This window comes from Sander vitreus, unplaced genomic scaffold (assembly GCF_031162955.1).
Source record: "Sander vitreus isolate 19-12246 unplaced genomic scaffold, sanVit1 ctg313_0, whole genome shotgun sequence".
Lineage (NCBI taxonomy): Eukaryota > Metazoa > Chordata > Actinopteri > Perciformes > Percidae > Sander > Sander vitreus.
The window spans coordinates 33,576-50,000 of NW_027595462.1; the positions used below are offsets into that span (position 1 = coordinate 33,576).

At 49.6% G+C, this 16,425-nt stretch overlaps 1 protein-coding gene across 1 annotated transcript in view; it reads right to left on the reverse strand.

Annotated features, from left to right (window-relative positions):
- Positions 1-766: 766 nt before the first annotated feature.
- Positions 767-16,425, reverse strand: part of LOC144513669 (uncharacterized) — an 18,312-nt gene continuing 2,653 nt past the window's right edge. Inside the window, exons 3-8 of the mRNA XM_078244845.1 lie at positions 14,878-15,162; positions 13,068-13,256; positions 7,739-7,837; positions 5,626-5,778; positions 2,635-2,781; positions 767-803 (exon numbers count right to left, since the gene is read on the reverse strand). Coding sequence (XP_078100971.1) covers positions 768-803; positions 2,635-2,781; positions 5,626-5,778; positions 7,739-7,837; positions 13,068-13,256; positions 14,878-15,162 — 909 coding nt within the window. The 3' untranslated portion in view covers position 767. The remainder of the gene's footprint in view (positions 804-2,634; positions 2,782-5,625; positions 5,779-7,738; positions 7,838-13,067; positions 13,257-14,877; positions 15,163-16,425) is intronic.

Consider the following 16,425-nt stretch of genomic DNA (forward strand, 5'->3'; position numbering starts at 1 on the left):
ACACCAGAGCAGGGGGGAACGAGAGGGGGGAACACCAGAGCAGGGGGAATGAGAGGGGGAAACACCAGAGCAGGGGGAACGAGAGGGGGAACACCAGAGCAGGGGAGACGAGGGGGGAACGCCAGAGCAGGGGGGAACGAGAGGGGGAACACCAGAGCAGGGGGAACGAGAGGGGGGAACACCAGAGCAGGGGGGAACGAGAGGGGGAACACCAGAGCAGGGGGAACGAGAGGGGGAACGCCAGAGCAGGGGGGAACAAGAGGGGGAACCGCCAGAGCAGGGGGAATGAGAGGGGGGAACACCAGAGCAGGGGGGAATGAGAGGGGGGGAACACCAGAGCAGGGGGGAACGAGAGGGGGAACACCAGAGCAGGGGGGAATGAGAGGGGAGACACCAGAGCAGGGGGAACGAGAGGGGGGAACGCCAGAGCAGGGGGAATGAGAGGGGGGAACACCAGAGCAGGGGGAATGAGAGGGGGAAACACCAGAGCAGGGGGAATGAGAGGGGGAAACACCAGAGCAGGGGGAATGAGAGGGGGAAACACCAGAGCAGGGGGAATGAGAGGGGGAACACCAGAGCAGGGGGAATGAGAGGGGGGAACACCAGAGCAGGGGGAATGAGAGGGGGGAACACCAGAAGATATTCCTTTTTAAGCCAAAAGGTAGCGGTGTAAATGCAGCCTAATTCCGGTCGTCTCTTCCACTAAGACAGTTGAAATGTGAGCAGCAGAGGTGGGGGTATCCTGACAGGTGTGTTCAGTTCTTACCTCAGTCTTTGGAGCTGGACTGGAACTCCTGCTGAGCCTGAAACACATCAACACACATCACTTTAGACTCCGGGCCTGGTTACCTGAGCTATAAAGTCCAGTTCTGAATAAAGATTAGGGTTAGGGTTACCAACGACGAGACAGAACAGAACATCATCTACATAGAAACCACTCTGTACTTCTGTTCTAACTTCAGACTTTCCAGGCTTTTTTGTAGGGTCTACTTTCTCCTTGCAGGTATCTTCTGCACATAGGCGTTGATTTCGGTGGGGACGGTGGGGACACGTACCTACCAGATTTCGTCGTGAGTCATTTTGTAGCCACCACTTTTTTTTTTTGAAAACCTCGAGCTCAATTTAGTTTAAAAAAAAAAAAAGTCCATAACACATAATTCTTGAGCGACAGATGCCAAAAAATCCACAACAATCTCTATCCCCACAGAGCAGACACACACACACCCCCCCCACACACATACCCAGCAAGCCAGCCAGCCCGCCCCACAGCACACACACACACACACACACACACACACACCCCCACACACACACACAACCCCCACACATACCCAGCCAGCCCGCCCCACACCACCCCCCACACACACACACACACATGCTGCTGCGCTGGTTGTTTATTGCACAAATGAACCTCGACAAAACAGATTTTTTTTGGCACCTAGAGCACATTGGTCCTCACCACGATCCTGTAAACACAGAGTCTTCACTGAGTACAGGAAACACAGTCCATACTGGCTCGTTAAGTACAGCAGGCTATCACAAATAGTGACATATAACACACTGAACTAAATGTGGCCCCGATACGGGCTCTATCTGGACTAAATATGGCCCCGATACAGGCTCTATCTGGACTAAATATGGCCCCGATACAGGCTCTATCTGGACTAAATGTGTCCCCAATACGGGCTCTATCTGGACTAAAGGTGTCCCCGATACAGGCTCTATCTGGACTAAATGTGTCCCCGATACAGGCTCTATCTGGACTAAATGTGTCCCCGATACAGGCTCTATCTGGACTAAATGTGTCCCCGATACAGGCTCTATCTGGACTAAATGTGTCCCCGATACAGGCTCTATCTGGACTAAATGTGTCCCCGATACAGGCTCTATCTGGACTAAATGTGTCCCCGATACAGGCTCTATCTGGACTAAATATGTCCCCGATACAGGCTCTATCTGGACTAAATATGTCCCCGATACAGGCTCTATCTGGACTAAATATGGCCCAGATACAGGCTCTATCTGGACTAAATATGGCCCCGATACAGGCTCTATCTGGACTAAATATGGCCCCGATACAGGCTCTATCTGGACTAAATATGGCCCAGATACAGGCTCTATCTGGACTAAATATGGCCCAGATACAGGCTCTATCTGGACTAAATATGGCCCAGATACAGGCTCTATCTGGACTAAATATGGCCCCGATACAGGCTCTATCTGGACTAAATATGGCCCCAGATACAGGCTCTATCTGGACTAAATATGGCCCCAGATACAGGCTCTATCTGGACTCCTTCAACATGTCTTTACATAATTAAATTAATTGGAGAAAAAACGGGTGAATCGAGATTGCGTACCTAATCGAAGGACTCGTAATGGTTCAACGTGAATACATACAGTACATCGTTACACCCCTAAGGAAAACCTAACATGCATATACCACACAAGTCTAAAACAAATCAACTATGCAACCATGGTGGCTTTCTTTTGAATGGCAAAGGGGTCACTACACTAGAGACCAGTCATGCAACAGTTACCTCTTGGTTATGACACCTGTAGTTGACAGTGAACCACTGCCCCGAGTGGTGGGAGGGTGAAACCAAAACAAACCAAAATGGCTGTAACACTGACCATGTAGCTGCCGGTGTGGAAGCCACACATGTACCACAGCATCAACATGCTGGAGGAGGCGTCCACGGCCGCAGAGCTCGACCCTTTCCCACCAAATGCCCAGAGAGGAGGAGGAGGAGGAGGAGGAGGGATGAAGGACACGGCATCCTGGAGAGGCACACACAATCAGAATCAGAAAACGTTATTAATCCCATCAGGGAAACTGTTTAGTTGCAGTTGCTTATAGTCAAATTCAAGGTAAAATAAGAGTAAGGGAACAACGAATCCACCAGTGTATAATAGGGGTGGAACGGTACATAGAGTCACATACGTTTCATATCAGTTATATGTTTATTTGATTCACAGCTGCTACATATCGTGTTTTGACCTCGACAACCCAAATGCATTTTACCGCAAACTTGCGACTACCGTATTTTCTGGACTATAAGTCGCATCAGTCAAAAAATGTGTCATGAAGAGGAAAAAAAACATATATAAGTCGCACTGGACTATAAGTCGCATTTATTTAGATATTTATTTCACAAAATCCAAGACCAAGAACAGACATTTAATCTGGAAAGGAGAGTTATTAAACTACCCAACAGCCCCCAGAACAAGGGGCTGAATACGGTAGGTGTCCTCTACGTTAACGTAACACATTAACAGTTATTAAACTACCCAACAGCCCCCAGAACAAGGGGCTGAATACGGTAGGTGTCCTCTACGTTAACGTAACACATTAACAGTTATTAAACTACCCAACAGCCCCCAGAACAAGGGGCTGAATACGGTAGGTGTCCTCTATGTTAACGTAACGTAGCTGCTCTGTTGACGAGCCTCTCCCAGCAGCACGTTGTTCAAGCACCCATCTGTGGACTCCTTCCTCCAGCTCTGGCCATCTGGATTTCAGCGCGACTAGCTTTCTTTGTTTTCTTCATTGCAGTAAGACTAACCTTTTCTCCAGTCCCTCACAAGTTTCTCTCTCACTCCAAACTCTCCTTCTGCTGCTTGATTACCGTTTCCGGCTGCGTGTTTTACTACCTGCAGTCTCCTGCAGCTTCTTTTCTTTCTCAGTTGTCTTTAGGAGCAGCATATAGTCCTCACAAGCCTAGAGCGCCTCTCGCGGCTGTAGACGGTGATGTTTTCAGCATGAAATAACATTTAAACACGTTACATTATATATATTTTGATATATAAGTCGCACCTGACTATAAGTCGCAGGACCAGCCAAAGCATGAAGACAAGTGAGACTTATAGTCCGGAAAATACGGTAATTAACTTTCTAAAGCAGGCGCAATCACTCGTTAGCTAAGAGTCGGGTCGGTGATTGTGAATGTGTGATTAAAGGTGTTCACCAGATAGATACCAACCTTTACTGAACTAGTGAATTTGGCCAGCCGTCTTCTCTCCTTTACGGAGACAGACGCTGTGTGCACGGTGGGCTCGATGGTGTTTTAAGCCCCCAATGTCGCCTTACAGGCAGCTAACCCTCACCTTAACACTAACATAACTTCTTTGACATAACCATTGCCGCGCTGCCTGGAAGGCGACACTGGGGGCCGGTGTAGGGAGGAGAGACAGCAGGACGCGACGGGAGAAAGGCGCCGCTGAGCTGGCCTGGACCAGCCATCCTTCTTTGATAATTCTTTATCCATCTTTTAATCGATCTTAAACTATGCAAATGAGCGTATGACGTCATCTAGCGACTTTTGGAGCTGGTGCTAGCGACTTTCATTGGAAAAGAGTTGGCAACACTGCAGAGCTCCGCCACATGACGGCCATTTCAGGGGCTGTGGTAGTGGAGTTTAGCCAAAAGAAGTGAGCGTCATGCAGCTATGACAGTAAAGTTTAGGCACCAAAACAACTGAAGTTTAGGATTCTGATTAAAACCCTCCTGAGGAACGAACGAGTGTTTCCTGGGTTCAAGTCTTTAGTTTGCGCCGCATACTGAACATAGTGAAAGTTTGTTGTTGACGCCACGTTGTTGTTGTTTCATTCTGATGATTCTCCATTGGATATTGAAGTGCATTACGGCGTTTTCCATCACGTGGTACCTGCTCTACTCGCCTTGCTAACAGGTACTTTATGTAGTACCACCTCAGTCGAGGTTCCCAGCGAGCTGAGGCGAGCCGAAAAGGTGACGTGAAAGCGACAGACGGGGGTGTCCTGAACAAACTCCCCCCATCTTTAAATGGTTTATCCAGCTGTGTTTATTTCTGCTGCCTCCAGCTTCATCTGAAACTAAACGTGTCTTCTGACAACAACACACCTTCCACGTTCTGGGTGTCGCGTTAGGTCACGGCAGTTTCCTGCGGCGCCGCTTGTTTTACAGCTCTGCGGAGGCTCCAGGCAGAGCTTTCTCCGTAGCCACGTACACACACACATGGCCGGCTCGACGCACGCACCAGCACACAAGTATAAACATCAGGCCACTTACATAGGCTACGGAGAAAGCTCTGCCTGGAGCCTCCACAGAACTGGAAAACAAGCTCAAGTGGTCTGATGTTTATACTTGACGCTGATGTGTGTGTGTCGAGCCGGCCACGTGTGTGTGTACGTGGCTACGGAGAAAGCTCTGCGTGGAGCCTCCACAGAACTGGAAAACAAGCTCAAGTGGCCTGATGTTTATACTTGACGCTGATGTGTGTGTGTCGAGCCGGCATATAACGACCAGCCACGCTGAGGCGGTACTAACATCTGCAACGGAAAACGGACGCACAGTGTGTCGAGGCAAGTAGAGCAGGTACCATGTGATGGACAAACGCCATAAGTGTTGTGGCACGGCTGGCCGAGTGGCTCTGAACTGGAAGGGGGATTTCATTCTTGCAGGTTTTGTTGTGCATGTTCAGAAAGCTTTCTTCTCAAATGGCACCCTGGGAATAAATACAGAGTGAACAGAAGTAGCAGCAGTGAAGATATTGAACATGCTACCGATAGACTATTGGGTCAGACTGATCCAACAGAGATACATCAGTCACAAATAAACACACAGTCTTAGTTTGTCCGTTTTACCCCAGAGGCCGACCGAGGAGACGGGGGAGGAGGAAACGGAGGGAAGAAAGACAAGCTGTGATTGGTCGGTTTCTCTGCTTCGTCTGTCTGCTGGTTTCCTCTCTTCTTTTCTTCTTTCTCCACTTTCTTCCGATTACTGGGTTTCTCTTTCACCTGCCGACACACAAAACACCACGCACGTAAACCCTCAGCTCACTGAAACTGTGGCGAAGTTTTCCAGGATATTAAAAAGGGATTTTAATGGTTTAATGGTTTCCAGGATGAGGGAACGGAGCCCCGAGTGACTCCTCCTGTATCAGAAATACAGGCAGGGTTTTCCCTCGTTTCGTGGAAGACTTCTCTGTATTTTGTGGGATTTAGGCCAAATGTAATTCCCCCATACATTGTGTCTTTTTGTGGTAGTTTTGCATCTCTTTTTCACATCATTTTAGGACTCAAGCGAATACTTTGGTGCTTTTCACCAGCAAATATTCAAAGCTTCAGTGGCAGACCTGCTCAGTTCTTTCAGGGAATGATTGTACAGATTAACAAAGAATATGTTAGATCATTTCCTCTCTAACTGGGAGGTTTTATAAAGAATATGTTAGATCATTTCCTGTCTAACTGGGAGGTTTTAATAAAGAATATGTTAGATCATTTCCTGTCTAACTGGGAGGTTTTGGGACTGATTGGTGGGATTGCTGTGGAGGAAGTCCACACAGAGATACACTGGTAAGAGCCAATCAGGTTTAACCATGGATCAGCTCATTTAAATATCTCATGTTACTGTGTTGTCAGTTCACTTCATTTAATATTGGATGTGAGGTTTTCTTTAGCTGGGTGCAAATGTTCCCCCAGAACAAGCTCCTTCTTGAGACCTTCGCTGCATCTCACGTTGCTTAAATCGCCTCCTCGGCTCCTCCACTTGCCTCCCTTCCTGGCGTCTTAGTCCCTCCCACCGAGGAGGCACGGAAGCAGTGGTGTAGTCTGCGTGATACACAGGTATACGGAGTATACCCACTGGGAAAGGTCAAGGATTTCCATATACCCACAACGCAGCCCAGTCTAATGCTTGAAGGGAAAAAAATGACAGTATACTCACTACAAAAAACTAGACTACACTGCACGGAAGAGACGAGGAAATCACGGGAGGAGAGAGGCAACGAGCAAATGTGTTTTAGAGAGAGGAGACGTCTTTTCCTCTGAAGAGTCACGTGGATCCGTCAGCTGTTTGGGCAGCGTTAGCAACTCCTTCAGCTGCACGGCTGCTGGGAAGGCTGCTCTCTGGATCCTCGCCTATAGCTCCTATTCTGCAGAGCCAGCGTCGCTGCATCTGGAGCTCAGCGCCGCCCAAGACCGTTGGGATTGGTTTAAAGAAATGCAAACAACCCGGAGCTTTCACGTTTATAAAAGCGATCCAACAACTTTCCGCAGGGTTGTGTCAATGAAACGGGCCGTTTGTGTGACGTCCTGTTGCGTTCTGTAACGTCCCAATGTAGACATAGTGAGAGTGAGAGAGAAACAGTCAGCTGTTCCACAAACTCCCGGGCAGTTCAGAGCTTGTGTTTGGTGTTTTTAAACTTTCTCGTGGCAGAGATAGAGGCAGTGATGTTTCCCGTTTCCTGTACCTCACAACACCTCAACACACAGTCTGCTCTCCGGTACAAAGCTGAGTCGGTCTCAAATGTTCCACTGCTGGCCCGACCCCTGCAGCAAACCTCGTCTGGCTGTCCTCTCTCCTTCTCTCGCCTCCTCTCTCCCCCTGGCTCTCCTCTCTCCCCCTGACTCACCTCTCTCCCCCTGGCTCCCCTCTCTCCCCCTGGCTCTCCTCTCTCCCTCTCTCCCCCTGGCTCTCCTCTCTCCCTCTCTCCCCCTGGCTCTCCTCTTGGCTCTCCTCTCTCCCCCTGGCTCTCCTCTTGGCTCTCCTCTCTCCCTCTCTCCCCCTGGCTCTCCTCTCTCCCTCTCTCCCCCTGGCTCTCCCCCTGGCTCTCCTCCTGACTCACCTCTCTCCCCCTGGCTCTCCTCTCTCCCTCTGGCTCTCCTCTCTCCCTCTGGCTCTCCTCTCTCCCTCTGGCTCTCCTCTCTCCCTCTCTCCCCCTGGCTCTCCTCTTGGCTCTCCCTCTCTCCCCCTGGCTCTCCTCTTGGCTCTCCCTCTCTCCCCCTGGCTCTCCTCTTTCTTCCTCATCTTCCAGTCCACTTTGCCGTTGGTTACGATGACCTGCCAGTTGCTGCCCTGCAGGAACAACAGTGTTAAAAATAACAAGACGACAAAACTTCCAGGTCTGAAAAGTATGAACAACACTGAAGCTCCTTAAAGCTGCATTCTCTGTAACGACCAGCAGGGGGAGACTCCACCGGCTCCAAAAGGAACTACGTTTCTATAGAAATAATAATAATAATAATAATACTAAGATATATGAGCCTACTTCTCTCTTCATTTATTACCTCAGTAAAAAATGAGTTTACAGTCTCAACACAGCATGACGTTCATTTTTAGACATCACATAAAAATGACCGTTGTGATGTATAAAACCAGTAGGGTTGGGTACCGAAATCACACACCCCGACACACGCACGCACCCCGACACACGCACGCACCCCGACACACGCACGCACACCCCGACACACGCACGCACACCCGACACACGCACGCACCCTCGACACGCACGCACACTCGACACACGCACGCTACGCGACACACGCACGCACACACACACGACACTACACGCACGCACGCACCCGACACACGCGCACGCACGCACGCACGCACACGCACACGCACGCACACCCCGACACACGCACGCACCCCGACACACGCACGCACCCCGACACACGCACGCACACCCCGACACACGCACGCACACCCCGACACACGCATGCACACACACCCCGACACACGCACACCCCGACACACGCACGCACACACACCCCGACACACGCACGCACACCCCGACACTACCGTTTTTCTCAACCTGGAACCTGTTTCCCATGTTTCTGTGTCTAAGTTTAAGCAAGATCTGGTCAGAAAAAGCAGAATATGAGGGCGTGTCCTGACAGTACCCAGGTAAGGACTACTAGCCAGTCAGAAGCAGAGTATGAGGGCGTGTCCTGACAGTACCTAGGTAAGGACTACTAGCCAGTCAGAAGCAGAGTATGAGGGCGTGCCCTGACAGTAGCTAGGTAAGGACTACTAGCCAGTCAGAAGCAGAGTTTGAGGGCCCTGACAGTACCTAGGTAAGGACTACTAGCCAGTCAGAAGCAGAGTATGAGGGCGTGCCCTGACAGTACCTAGGTAAGGACTACTAGCCAGTCAGAAGCAGAGTATGAGGGTCCTGACAGTACCTAGGTAAGGACTACTAGCCAGTCAGAAGCAGAGTATGAGGGCGTGCCCTGACAGTACCTAGGTAAGGACTACTAGCCAGTCAGAAGCAGAGTATGAGGGCGTGCCCTGACAGTACCTAGGTAAGGACTACTAGCCAGTCAGAAGCAGAGTATGAGGGCGTGCCCTGACAGTACCTAGGTAAGGACTACTAGCCAGTCAGAAGCAGAGTATGAGGGCCCTGACAGTAGCTAGGTAAGGACTACTAGCCAGTCAGAAGCAGAGTATGAGGGCCCTGACAGTAGCTAGGTAAGGACTACTAGCCAGTCAGAAGCAGAGTATGAGGGCGTGCCCTGACAGTACCTAGGTAAGGACTACTAGCCAGTCAGAAGCAGAGTATGAGGGCGTGTCCCTGACAGTACCTAGGTAAGGACTACTAGCCAGTCAGAAGCAGAGTATGAGGGCGTGTCCCTGACAGTACCTAGGTAAGGACTACTAGCCAGTCAGAAGCAGAGTATGAGGGCGTGCCCTGACAGTACCTAGGTAAGGACTACTAGCCAGTCAGAAGCAGAGTATGAGGGCGTGCCCTGACAGTACCTAGGTAAGGACTACTAGCCAGTCAGAAGCAGAGTATGAGGGCGTGCCCTGACAGTACCTAGGTAAGGACTACTAGCCAGTCAGAAGCAGAGTATGAGGGCGTGCCCTGACAGTACCTAGGTAAGGACTACTAGCCAGTCAGAAGCAGAGTATGAGGGCGTGCCCTGACAGTACCTAGGTAAGGACTACTAGCCAGTCAGAAGCAGAGATGAGGGTGTGCCCTGACAGTAGCTAGGTAAGGACTACTAGCCAGTCAGAAGCAGAGTATGAGGGCGTGCCCTGACAGTACCTAGGTAAGGACTACTAGCCAGTCAGAAGCAGAGTATGAGGGCGTGTCCCTGACAGTACCCTAGGTAAGGACTACTAGCCAGTCAGAAGCAGAGTATGAGGGCGTGCCCTGACAGTACCTAGGTAAGGACTACTAGCCAGTCAGAAGCAGAGTATGAGGGCGTGTCCCTGACAGTACCTAGGTAAGGACTACTAGCCAGTCAGAAGCAGAGTATGAGGGCGTGCCCTGACAGTAGCTAGGTAAGGACTACTAGCCAGTCAGAAGCAGAGTATGAGGGCGTGCCCTGACAGTACCTAGGTAAGGACTACTAGCCAGTCAGAAGCAGAGTATGAGGGCGTGCCCTGACAGTACCTAGGTAAGGACTACTAGCCAGTCAGAAGCAGAGTATGAGGGCGTGCCCTGACAGTACCTAGGTAAGGACTACTAGCCAGTCAGAAGCAGAGTATGAGGGCGTGCCCTGACAGTAGCTAGGTAAGGACTACTAGCCAGTCAGAAGCAGAGTATGAGGGCGTGCCCTGACAGTACCTAGGTAAGGACTACTAGCCAGTCAGAAGCAGAGTATGAGGGCGTGCCCTGACAGTACCTAGGTAAGGACTACTAGCCAGTCAGAAGCAGAGTATGAGGGCGTGCCCTGACAGTACCTAGGTAAGGACTACTAGCCAGTCAGAAGCAGAGTATGAGGGCGTGTCCTGACAGTACCCTAGGTAAGGACTACTAGCCAGTCAGAAGCAGAGTATGAGGGCGTGCCCTGACAGTACCTAGGTAAGGACTACTAGCCAGTCAGAAGCAGAGTATGAGGGCGTGTCCCTGACAGTACCTAGGTAAGGACTACTAGCCAGTCAGAAGCAGAGTATGAGGGCCCTGACAGTACCTAGGTAAGGACTACTAGCCAGTCAGGAGCAGAGTATGAGGGCGTGCCCTGACAGTAGCTAGGTAAGGACTACTAGCCAGTCAGAAGCAGAGTATGAGGGCGTGCCCTGACAGTACCTAGGTAAGGACTACTAGCCAGTCAGAAGCAGAGTATGAGGGCGTGCCATGCTAGCAGCTAGGTGAGCATTATAACGTTTGTCTCTGAAGTAAAGGCTGGACTACAATAGAGCTGTTTGGAGCAGTTTGTGAACAGTGTTTTCTGTTGGAGATGGTAAGTCCCTTTGGGGGGGACTTGGGGCTTTTTCACTTTGTAAACCTATAAATCAGTGACGTCTGAAGTCAAACAAGTGAAATCTAAAGTAGATTATGTCCTCGGACGTTTAAAAACTGCATCCAGATTCATTTTTTATCATCTCAACTGGATGTAATTTGTAACCCTCTTTCTAATTCACCATGCAGCGTTGCATCTCTAGCCACAATCATTTGTTCATCCATGTCTGATGTAACAACGTCAGGACATCAGGAGAATCTAAACACTACTTGGCTTTTGCACACAGCTACACCGCGATGTCTCGCTTGAGTCAAAATATTTCTACACGCAAATTCACGGCGGTGGCAGCAGCGCGACAAGCCACAAACTGGCGTCTTTGCATTTTCTTTATATGTAATCGCACCACAGAACCTGGGCCACAACGCCTTGGTGGAGGGTTCAATTTCTTAATGGATAAGTGAGGAGTTCTGATACACCCCGCAACGCTCTGCAGTGCCCTGCTACGTCCCTCTACGTCCCGCAACGCTCTGCAGTGCCCTGCTACGTCCCTCTACGTCCCGCAACGCTCTGCAGTGCCCTGCTACGTCCCTCTACGTCCCGCTACGCCCTGCTACACCCTGCTATGCTCTGCAGTGCCCTGCTACGTCCCGCAACGCTCTGCAGTGCCCTGCTACGTCCCGCTACGCCCTGCTATGCTCTGCCCTGCTACGCCCTGCTATGCTCTGCCCTGCTACGCCCTGCTATGCTCTGCTGTGCCCTGCTACACCCTGCCACGCTCTGCTGTGCCCTGTTATGTCCTGCTACACCCTGCTATGCCCTGCTACACCCTGCCACGCTCTGCTGTGCCCTGTTATGTCCTGCTACACCCTGCTATGCCCTGCTGTGCCCTGCTACGTCCTGCCACGCTCTGCTGTGCCCTGTTATGTCCTGCTACGCCCTGCTATGCCCTGCTATGCCCTGTAACGCCCTGCAGTGCCCTGCAGTGCCCTGCTACACTCTGTAATGCCCTGCTGTGCCCTGCTACACTCTGTAATGCCCTGCTGTGCCCTGCTACACTCTGTAATGCCCTGTTGTGCCCTGCTACACTCTGTAATGCCCTGTTGTGCCCTGCTACACTCTGTAATGCCCTGCAGTGCCCTGCTACACTCTGTAACGCCCTGCTACACTCTGTAATGCCCTGCTACACTCTGTAACGCCCTGCTACACTCTGTAATGCCCTGCTACACTCTGTAATGCCCTGTTGTGCCCTGCTACACTCTGTAACGCCCTGCTACACTCTGTAACGCCCTGCTGTGCCCTGCTACACTCTGTAATGCCCTGCAGTGCCCTGCTACACTCTGTAACGCCCTGCTACACTCTGTAATGCCCTGTTGTGCCCTGCTACACTCTGTAATGCCCTGTTGTGCCCTGCTACACTCTGTAATGCCCTGTTGTGCCCTGCTACACTCTATAATGCCCTGTTGTGCCCTGCTACACTCTATAATGCCCTGCAGTGCCCTGCTACACTCTATAATGCCCTGCAGTGCCCTGCTACACTCTATAACGCCCTGCTACACTCTGTAACGCCCTGCTACACTCTGTAACACTCTGTAACGCCCTGCTGTGCCCTGCTACGCCCTGCAGTGCCCTGCTATGCCATGAACTACTACAACTACTATTTCTAGTCACTGTTCCATCATCTTTACTGTGACTATTATTGCCGCTGTTCATCACCCCCCCCAACCAGCACCGTCAGACACCTCCTACCAAGAGCCTGGGTCTGTCCCAGGCTTCTCCCTAAAAGGGAGTTTTCCTCACCACTGTCACACTAAATGCTTGCTCTTGGGGGAATTACTGGAATTGTTGGGTCTTTGTAAATGATAGAGTGTGGTCTAGACCTACTCTATCTGTAAAGTGTCTGAGATAACTCTTGTTATGCTTTGATACTATAAATACAATTGAAAAATGTAATTGATACGTAAAGTTTTAATGTTTTTTTTAGCACACTGCGTTTTTAGATTTTTCTGTGTGGTTTAATAGGTTTCTTAAAATGACCATGAAAAGCCTGAAAGCTACTCATTAACATATCAAATAAGAAACTCCAGGGATGGCTTTCATTCTTTTTGGTGAACGGTTACCTGAGAGTTTTGTCTCTGGGTTTGAGGCGCAGCGTCTGGGCTTTTGAGCGTGCTCAGGTCCACGTCCTGCTGGTTTCCGTAGCCGTTGAAACGGACTCTGCAGCGTTCTCCGTCCAGACACAGCACCGTCGCCGGATACAGCCGCCCGTCCTCCGACCACACCGCCAGACACTGAGCACCCACCGCCCACTGACACACACACAGACAGACAGAGACACACACACACACACACAGAGACACAGACACAGAGAGACACACACACAGAGACACAGACACAGAGACACAGAGACACACACAGACAGACAGAGACACAGACATACACAGAGACACACACACACACAGACAGAGACACAGACAGAGACACACACACACACAGAGACACATAGACAGAGACACAGAGACACACACACACACACACACATAGAGACGCACACAGACAGACAGAGACAGAGACACACACAGACAGAGACACAGAAACACACACAGAGACACAGACACAGAGACACAGAGACAGACAGAGACACAGCACAGAGACAGACAGAGACACACACACGCATAGACAGAGACACAGACACACACACACAGAGACACCACACAGAGACACACACACACACACAGACACACAGAGACACACACACACACACACACACACACACACACAGAGACACACACACACAGACACACACAGACACACACAGACAGAGACACACACAGACAGAGACACACACACACAAGACAGACAGCTGCACAATTAGTCTGGATTAACAGATGAACATCTGTCTGTTAAAGCAACACTATAACTTTTCCCGCTTCGGTCCCCCTACAGGTTGGGAGGGGAATTGTCCATTACATTACATTACATTACGCAAGTTTGCCAGATCGGGTCGCCTCGGATCTGACAACGTAATGTAATGGACAATTCCCCTCCCAACCTGTAGGGGCAGCGCTGGGAAATAAGAATCACATCAAGGGCCAGACATCTAGAGTTTATTCATATGCTTTTATTTAAACAAAAAGACTGCATTACTGCATGTGTCATATAGTCTTGTCACTTACAGTTTGATCGACATAAAGACCTAAAGAAGTCAGGAAAAAGTTCCTCAGCAATTACAGAAAAAAAGCGCCCAAAAATGTCAGAAAAAGTTACAAATCGTTACAAAAAAAAAAAAACGTCAGCGCTAGTCTCACATAGCCAGACATTACTCCACAGCACAGCGGAGTAGCTAACGTTAGATGCTAGTCTCACATAGCCAGACATTACTCCACAGCACAGCGGAGTAGCTAACGTTAGATGCTAGTCTCACATAACCAGACATTACTCCACAGCACAGCGGAGTAGCTAACGTTAGATGCTAGTCTCACATAGCCAGACGTTACTCCACAGCACAGCGGAGTAGCTAACGTTAGACGCTAGTCTCACGTAGCCAGACGTTACTCCACAGCACAGCGGAGTAGCTAACGTTAGATGCTAGTCTCACATAGCCAGACATTACTCCACAGCACAGCGGAGTAGCTAACGTTAGATGCTAGTCTCACATAACCAGACATTACTCCACAGCACAGCGGAGTAGCTAACGTTAGATGCTAGTCTCACGTAGCCAGACGTTACTCCACAGCACAGCGGAGTAGCTAACGTTAGATGCTAGTCTCACATAGCCAGACATTACTTCACAGCACAGCGGAGTAGCTAACGTTAGATGCTAGTCTCACATAGCCAGCTAGTCTCACGTAGCCAGACGTTACTCCACAGCACAGCGGAGTAGCTAACGTTAGATGCTAGTCTCACATAGCATCTATTTGCCAGCCCTACCTTCGACTCTGTACCGGGCTCAGCTGCAGGTGGAGGGACCGTCTGTCCGTCCTGTTGTCCGTCTTTCTGCCCGTCCTGTTGTTCGTCCTGTTGTCCGTCTTTCTGTCCGTCCTGTTGTCCGTCCTGTTGTCCGTCCTGTTGTCCGTCTTTCTGCCCGTCCTGTTGTCCGTCTTTCTGCCCGTCCTGTTGTCCGTCCTGTTGTCCGTCTCCCTCTCCGTCTCTCTGCTCCAGCTTCTCCCAGCTCTGTGTCTTCTCTGAGGATGCAGATTCTGGCGATTCCAAATCCTGCACACAGTCCAGAATCACACCAATCTCACGTTATCCTCTAACCCTACTTGTGTTCAACAACAACAACAACAACAACAACAACAAGGCACACCAGGCTCCATTCACAAATCTGCCAGGTTTGTACTTCAAGGCTTGTGGGCCCTGTTTGACAACACAACTAGAAAAAAAACTATGACATTTACATTTGAAAACATTAACGTTACATTCACAGCCATTGTAATAGCATTATCATCATTTTATATGATGTATTGGGGATATTTAACAAGTATTAAAATGGCCAGACCTGGGAATGGAGGCGTAGGGCTGCACAATTAATTGAAAACGTATCAAAATCACAATAAGGACTAATGCTATATCCAAATTGCAGGGAGGGGGGGGCGCAATCTTTGTTAAAGGCAAAATATGTGTCAAACCGTTCTGAATGAAGTAGTGTGGAGCTGCAGAGACGTCCCGGCCTACAGATCCTATCCTACTGACTCCGTCCTCGCAAAAATCACACTATAATCAATTAGTTTAATATTTTAATGAATGATACAAGATTGATCATCCCTCCAAGACCGTGAATCATATCACAATCACAGAATCAGTCAAAGTAATCCCAATTACATATTGTCCTCATATCGTGCAGCCCTAAGGTAAGGTGTGTTTCTCTCTCTCTCTCCATGTCTGTCTGTGTCTGTGTGTCTCTCTCTCTCCATGTCTGTGTGTGTGTGTCTCTCTCTCCATGTCTGTCTGTCTGTCTGTCTGTGTGTGTGTGTCTCTCTCTCCATGTCTGTGTGTGTGTGTGTGTGTGTGTGTGTGTGTGTGTGTGTGTCTGTGTGTGTGTGTGTGTGTGTGTGTGACTTAAGAACTGAGTATTGTGCTACTTGTACCCTTAAGAACTGAGTATTGTGCTACTTATACCCTTAAGAAGTGAGTATTGTGCTACTTATAACCTTAAGAACTGAGTATTGTGCTACTTATACCCTTAAGAAGTGAGTATTGTGCTACTTATACCCTTAAGGAGTATTGTGCTACTTATACCCTTAAGAAGTGAGTATTGTGCAACTTATACCCTTAAGAAGTGAGTATTGTGCAACTTATACCCTTAAGAAGTGAGTATTGTGCAACTTATACCCTTAAGAACTGAGTATTGTGCTACTTATAACCTTAAGAACTGAGTATTGTGCTACTTGTACCCTTAAGAACTGAGTATTGTGCTACTTATACCCTTAAGAACTGAGTATTGTGCTACTTGTACCCTTAAGAACTGAGTATTGT